General features: G+C 37.2%; 1 protein-coding gene across 1 annotated transcript; it reads right to left on the reverse strand.

Annotated features, from left to right (window-relative positions):
* Positions 1-5,750: 5,750 nt before the first annotated feature.
* Positions 5,751-6,695, reverse strand: LOC114082690 (olfactory receptor 2B2-like). Its single transcript, XM_027923798.2, has one exon. It carries the CDS (start codon positions 6,693-6,695, stop codon positions 5,751-5,753), a length of 945 nt encoding a protein of 314 aa, XP_027779599.2.
* Positions 6,696-8,188: the final 1,493 nt, after the last annotated feature.

The raw sequence follows: 8,188 nt of genomic DNA on the forward strand, positions 1-8,188 counted from the left end.
GCTAATTTAATTTAGGTCCCAGGATTCACACCATCAGAGAATTTATTTAGAGTCCAATTAAATTCATTGAAGGATTTTCAGAAGGCTGTTCAGTTCATATATATCAGGACCTTAAGCAACATCTTATTAAGGGATCCTAACCCATTATTTTGAATTAACTACAGAGAACTTAAATGAGTAAAAATGATTCGACTCATTTATTGAAAGACAACACTTTGGAAAATATAATTATAAATAAAGCTTACTTTAAAGGAAGAACGGAAGGCTGAAGTAGAAAAATAAGGGAGAATGAGTGGAGAACAGGCTGTGCCTTGCTCTGAGTTACTCTTTGATGTATAGAGTATCAATTTTCAGGCTGTGCCTAAACTTGAGTCACTCCCTTTTGTAATGCAGTGATTTGCCCCAGCTACTCCATTTTGAGTTTAAGTGCTGATGTGGAATGACACTAAACTTTGATTGTACAAGTGAACAACCACCATCTGCTTGGCACAACGTATGGCAAAAACTGATAAATTATCATGCTAGTAAGAATGCCCACCTGTGAAATTATCAAATTAATCAGAAACACGTGGATGCATAGGTATATCAAACTAATATTGGAAAAACCAGGCTCACAAGTCTATCCAACACACAGACCACCCAGTGATGCAACCCCCTCATTTGAGACCCATAAATGGAGGAGCAGCTTGAGAATGGACATAGCAGGATCCTGACCCTATTCCTGGTCACTTGTCATAAGACATTCCTAGGAGAATCACCACAATGATGAACCTCCAAATCTCTGTCTTGGGTTTTAGCAGAGTGTGGTTTCTCCTACCCATGATGACCATATATGGCCCACTTTAAGCTGACACCTTAAGCTGACAATCCAAGGTGACACTGTGAAACTGTTGTTCCTCCAGATCTTGGCCTAGAATAAGTTCCTGCACTTTGACAGCTCTGTGCCTTGAACAATTTCTTTGGCTGGCTCCTAATTCTATCTGACCACCTACAATGACTATTTCCATTCATATCTGCTCTCTGCCTTTTCTCTATATATAGCCTCCAAACACCTATAGTTTCCTTAGTCCCTTCTTAGTCTTTTTGTGACATATTTCATATCATTTTGTGAAATGTGATGTGTGACTTGAGTGTTATAGATATAAAAATTAAGATTGTAATAAAATAATTTGTTTGCCCTGCTTATGACTACCAGGGGACCCAGAAGTATTCAATGAACTTGCACCAAAATGTCATAGGCTGTGAATTTATCACTATTCAATAAATTCTGTTATTATGGAAAGACACAAAATGTTTGGTCGACATTAATGATATAGCTCACTTGCAACAGAATGTAGGGGAAAAGGTAAGGGGGGCCAAAATAATCATGGTTTTTTGAAAATCCTAAGCTTTATAAGGGGTGCATGCTCTATGGAGGCCACACCCCCTTTTGGATTCATTTTGGGAAAGGGTCTCACCCAGTGGCTCAGGAGTTCTTTCTCCCTGCTATCCTTGACCTCTCTGTTTCAGCTCCTTGTGCAAAGGGAAGAATGCCTAGGCTATAACCAATGAAAATTAAAGACAGAGGACTAACAAAGGGACATTGAATTCCAAATAGAAGCAAATAAATATATTCTGTGACACCTTGGGCTCTCTTTCCTGGGGTATCAAACTCACTTTTTGGGGGAATATGTTTTCTTCTCCACTGTGCAGCGTTAAACTCCAAGGCAGCTTGGAGCTCAGGGACAGAGTGTATCCATGCAACAGAACATTAGTGGGAATGGATGGCCTAACAGGAATACAAACAAGAAAAGGGATAGCCATGTAGGAACCAAAATGAAGCAACACAAAAACATTTCTGAAATGCTAGCATCTGAAGACTCTTGTTTTGAAAACTCTTTTTTGAGAGGTTAATTCCAATGGTATCAGAAGAAGTATCAAAATATGCCAGTTTGATGATATGAGAACTGCAAAAGGAAATTTTGTGCCTGATCAAAACAAATTCAAAGGTAATTCAAATTTCCACAATGAGATGTGGAGGGTGTAGAAGTGTGTCACACCAGCAGTAAGCTTAGCTGAGTTTGGTGGATCTGGAGCACAGGAATTGGAGACAATCCTAGGGGTGGGCAGTCCAGAGACAGGGAAGATCCAAGAGGAGAGAAAATCCTGGGAGAAATAAAGAAGGAAAATTCAAGTTTTTCTCTTTTGGGAAGGGAGAAGGAAAAGGAGGCTGAAATATTTTTTTTTCCTCAATCCTGGATTTGACACTGGGCAGTTACTATGTAGTCATTCATTCATTCTTTTTTATTATTGTCCTGGCCCACCAATGCCAGGCATGACCCACTGCACGGAAAAATGTAAGGCACTCAGCTCCAAACTCTGTCCTTGGAGATGAACTCCACAGACTGGGAAGAAAACATGTTCCCCACAATGCTGATCTCAGGATAGAGATCATGAGGCAGCACTGAATTTGTTTGTCTTGCTTCCATTTGGAACACAGTTATCCTTTTATTAGTGCTGTGTTTTTAATTTTCATTTGTAACAGCATAGAAATTCTTCCCTGTGCTTAGGGAGGATCTAAATAAATAGTGCAAGGATGTCAGGTAGGAAGAGCTCCTGGGCCACCAGGTGAGACCCATTCTCAAAATGAAACCTAAAGAGTCCTCCATGGGCCGTGCACTTGCAGCATGCCTGGGATTTTCCAAAATATACATTAGTTAGGCTTCCCTTTTCTTTTCTCTTTCATTCTCTCTTATTTCTTTCAGGCTTCCTTTCTTCCTTGATAAAGAAAGGAGAGAGAAAAGAAGTTGGAAAGAGAGAAACTAGAATTTTCCTTCTCTATTTCTTCAAGGTCTTCTCTTTCTTCTTAGGCCTTTTTCATCTCTGGCTGTCCTCCCCTGGGCTTGTCTTCTCTTCCCACTCCTGAGACTCATCAGACTCAGCTCTTCCCATTAGACTCGGCTGCTGGGAAATACTTCCACACCCACCCCTTCCCAGTGTCAAAGTTCTGAATGACCTTAGAATTTTTCCATCCTGATCAGACATGATATTTATCTTTGAAAATTTGACTTGCATCCAAAAATGAACATTTTGATACTTTTGGTATTTGCACAATTAAATTCTCCATTCAAAGAAGTGTCTCTGGATACTAGTGTTTAGGAAAACTTTTTGTGTTGCTTTTTTATATTTCCAACATGGTCATTCATTCACTAATTTGCATAGCTATCCTGACCATACAACCCCAGGCATGACACCTTCCTGGGAAAGGCTCTATCACTGAGCTCCAACCTCTGCCATAGGAGATTCGCACTGCAAGGTGGAGAAGAAAACATGACACCCAACATTGCTGACCCCAGGAAAGAGAGCATAAGGGGCACAGAATTTGTTGATTTTATTTCATTTTGAAACCCAATCTCTCTTGGTTAGTCCTGTGTTTTTAATTTTCATTTGTAACACCACAGACATTATTTCTGTGCTTAGGGAGGCAGAAGCTAGAAAGGGCAAGAATGGCGGGTAGGAAATGCACCTGTGACACTGTGTGATTTCTTTTCTCAAAATATAAACTAAATGGAGGTAGGGCCTTCTCCAAGCCTGAGACCTCCACCAAACAAGGGGTTCATAAAACAAAACAAAACAAAAACAATTATGTTGTCCTTTCTTCTCTTCTCCCTTCCATCCTCTTTTCTTATTTCTCTCTTACTTTCTCCCAGTGCTTATTCATGATTTTGTAATTCACTAAATAGAAAATAGAGAATAATATAGAACTAAATACATTTATAATTAATTCTTTGTTATGTGGATTTTCTTTATGGGACACAATTATACATATGACTTTCAGTGTCTTCTGAGATTTAAATCACTTTCAAATATCATCTACTTTCTCTTCTCTCTCCAAACACACACACACACACACACACACACACAAACACAAACACACACATTCTTGAAACTTTTAATTAAAGCAAGTGGTTGTATATGCATTTTTTGTCAAGGAAACAAGCATCAAAGACAACAAATGATTATTCCCCATAAGACACACAGCTTGTACATCACTGTGTTGACAGGACTACATTTATGATGAATATAATTCTCCTCCATTACAGGCAATAAAATTGGAATTTTGCTATAGTTACTTTGTTTTGCTTAGGTACTTTCGGCTAGTATTTACTTGTGAGTTAGTTTGCAGCAAAAAGTTATGAAACATTAAAAAAAATAAAATAAAGATTGACCAAGGTTTTGAATTCAACATGGTATTCTTATAACCCTCATGAAGAAGCAGAATGGACTTACCCAGGGAAATGTTGATGGAAGCTGTCCAATCAAAGGTGGGCAAATCCCAAGTTACTTAGTTTTATTTGGTTGGGATATTTTCCATCTTAAATTTTTTGAGCACTGTTTACTGTCCAAAGCATCCCACATTTTTTCTTCCAGAGTATGTTCTATTTGTTTTGGCCATGGCCTCATTGTTGTATAATAACACAACACTTTATTGTGTATGTGAGCACAAGATTGTCTAAGGTTTATGGTAAAATAAGTTGTATTTAAAATTATGATCCCTATTTTTAAAAATGAATTTCTTTTTCCATAGTTTAATTTATATGGTCTGGATCTAATTGTCTCTTGATTTCATTTGCCTATGGGGAATTTAAAAAACCTTTAGGGTGATATAATTATACATAGGTATGACTAAATATTATAACACATGATTAAAATTGACTCTGAATAATAGTTGCTTGTTTTTTTTAAAAGATGGGATCATTTCTGATTTACTTGAGAGTCAATGATCAATTTAACAATTTAATTTAAAACATATACTAAATATATTTTCTAAACTCCTAATCATTTTTTTCCTCTAAATATTTTACCACTTCCTTCACTGAAATTAGATTAATTAGTATTTAGTGTTAGGGAAAAAAGACATTGACTTGGTGAAATTCAATATTGTATGACAGATACAATGGTCTCCTTTTATCTGTGGTTTCAGTTTCTCAAGGTCAACTATTATCCAACAATATTAAATGAAAGATTTCAGAAATAAACGATTTATACATTTTAAATTGGGCATCAATCTGAGTAGCATGTCAGAATGTTGTACCATTCTAGTCTGTTTTTTATAGTCATGAATCATACCTTTGTCCAGTATATTCACACAGTGTATGTACCCACCCATTTTGTTGCTTTGTAATCCTCTTGGTTACCAGATCAACTCTCATTATATGTCAATGCCTGTGTTCAAGTAACTCTTATTTTACTAATGATCTCAAAGTACAAGAGTAGTGATGCTGACCACTCACATATGCCAAAGAGAAGCTGAAAAGCATTTCTCTTAAAAGATGAAAGTTCTCTACTTAATAAGGGGAGAAAAAAAACTTATGATGAATTTGCTAAGATATTTTGTAAGAATGAATCTTCTATTCATGAAATTATGAAAAGTTTTGCCATGATACCTCAAAATTGCAAACATTATGTTCACAGTATGTGAGCCCATTTAAATCACAGGTTTCAGTATTATCTACAATTTCAAGCATCCCCAGGGTTCCTGGAATATATTCTCCACAGATTGGGGTGGGGGAGGTATCTGCATATTGTCCAAAGAAGGTAAATGTCTATGTTGATTTAACCAAAAGTTGATCATTCTTTTCTTGGTCCTGTTCCTCTTATGAATTTTGTGCCACTTGATACATGGTTCCCTCATCAATGTGATGTCCAACATGTTCTTTGAAAAGCAAATACATCCATTCTTACTTCTTAGGTATTTTTTTTTCCAGAGATCATCTTTTCTTGACCCAAAACTCCTTAGTCAATGCTCTTCTTAGGGCAGCTTTCACATCCTTGTTCCTCAATGTATAGATAAAAGGGTTGAGGGTGGGTGTGACAATACCATAGAAGAGAGCCATGATCTTACCCCTGTCCCGAGAGTAACTAGAGGGAGGCTGGACATACATGCTGATGGCTGTAAAATAGAACATGGATACCACAAGCAAATGTGAAGCACAGGTATTAAAGGCCTTCCAACGACTTTCAGCAGAGCGGATTTTCATCACTGCCTGAGCAATGAACACATAAGTGCCCAGGATGAGGGTGAGTGGTACCAGGAGTAGCAAAGCCCCTAGAACATTGAGTTCAGCTTCATTCACACTAGTATCAGTACAGGCTAGTTTCAGAAGGGCAGGAACTTCACAGAAGAAATGGTCCACCACCCTCTGTCCACATCTTGGGGCCACCACTGTGAGTGTGGATTGTACAAGGGAGTTAGCAAAACCACTGATCCAGGTCCCAGCAGACATATGGGTACATCGTCTCTGATTCATGATGATTGGATAGTGAAGGGGCTTGCAAATGGCAGCATAACGGTCGAAGGCCATGATGGCCAGAAGAATGCATTCGGTGGAACCCAAGGCCAAAAAAATATAGAGTTGGGCAATACACCCCCCATAGCTAATGTTCTTCTCTGGTCCCCAAAGGTTGACTAGCATCTGTGGGACCGTGCTGGTGGTATAGCAGAGATCCAGAAGTGACAGATTTGAGACAAAAAAGTACATGGGACTGTTGAGCTGGGGATCTAGGCGGGAAACTAGGATAATGGAGATATTTCCAAATAGAGCAAAGATGTAGGCCACCAGAAAGATTATGAAGAGTGGTGTCTCTAGCCAGGGTCGGTCTGAAAATCCCAATAAGATGAAATCATCTGGGGAGCTCTGATTATTGATCCACATATTAGCATTGATAGGTGAAATTCCAGCTGAGACCTCTACATATCCGCTGTTTGGAATGGGTATCAATGGTAAGAGGAAGCCACTGAGAATTGGAACCCAGAGATGTCGAAAGAAAACTCTCATTTTTTCCCTCTAATTTGTATACTTACTTCAATGACAAAAATGCATCTGTATTCTGATTATGGTAAAATGTTGAGTCAACATTGTCATTTCAATTGTAATAATGAAGGATTGCTGAGACAAGAGCAAATAATACACCATCAATGTAGTTGGCAAATGTTGCTTATTTAATAGGTTAATTCCTCCCTTCTTTTGGATTTTGATATCTTCCCTTCTAAAAAGTTGGAATAGTATTACTACCATCAACTCCACATATCATGGATATTTAGTGGTGATGACAGAGTATGGGATCAAACAAATTGAGAAAAGGCAGAACTTCCAGGTTGAAAAAAGGACAGCAGGAAGAAGGAAGATAAATCTGCAGCTGAGGCAGAGCTGACGTGTTCATCTTCATCACACTGAGCCTGGTTAGAGGCATCATGGGGACTTACTTTAGTCCTTCATAAAATCTGCATGATGATGGCGTATCATCACTCTTTTACCCCTTCCAAGATTTATTTTAGGTCCTTTTAGAAATTTAAAATATAGAGGTAGAAAATAAAGCATTCAGGCAAGATAACATATAAACAATCAGGACTTAAAAATTTGCTTGCTCTGATGATACTACTTTAAAATTATCTGGAAAATTTGGGCAGAATTTTAATCTCTGATAAAAATTACCAGAAATAATTTAAAGTATGAATATTCCTAAAATTTGGGGCTATATAAGAATTTCCAATTGCTCAGGATTATGACCAGCATATACACATTTAAAAATTTCTCCACTCTTTCTACCATTTGAGTTGCATTGTTCCTGCTCTTCTCTCATACAAATCATGTAATTCCTTCAGAATTTCTGAAAGATAACTATAATGGGACTCAAAATACATGCATATAAATTCTATCATACTTTCATGACAATTGGATGTGAATTTGCTTTGTAAGTGAAAGAAAAAGCTATACTGTATGATACAAAATACAAAGAGAATAAGCAGCAGCAGCAATAGTAATAGAACTACTTGCATGGTAAAATTACATAGGAATGACTTTAAAAATTTCCTGTGATCCTCTGTGGAAAATTATTTTCTTGAGATTTTTCCTTTTTATAACTCTATCATTTCTTGCTATGACACTCTTCATTTCATGTTGGTCTCATACAATTCCTTTCTTCTCCCCCAATTTCTCATCCTGGGACTGCAAGTCTTAAAAATGTTGCCTTAGAAATACAACAATATGTCGTATATATAATAATTAATATGTTGTATTCCCAAAGAAATGGGACAGATAGCACTGTCACTGGATTAAATAATTATTATAGAAATAGTTTTTGATAAGCAGTTGTGAAATAATTTTGTCCTTATAGTTTTAGAATAAGTTTTGTCTTATCTATCATG

The sequence above is a fragment of the Marmota flaviventris genome, chromosome 6, assembly GCF_047511675.1.
Source record: "Marmota flaviventris isolate mMarFla1 chromosome 6, mMarFla1.hap1, whole genome shotgun sequence".
In the NCBI taxonomy this organism is placed as follows: Eukaryota; Metazoa; Chordata; class Mammalia; order Rodentia; family Sciuridae; genus Marmota; species Marmota flaviventris.

What these genes read in the sequence shown, in the direction of transcription:
- LOC114082690 (XM_027923798.2), bottom strand. Translation starts at nt 6,695, where the DNA reads ATGTGGATCAATAATCAGAGCTCCCCAGATGATTTCATCTTATTGGGA.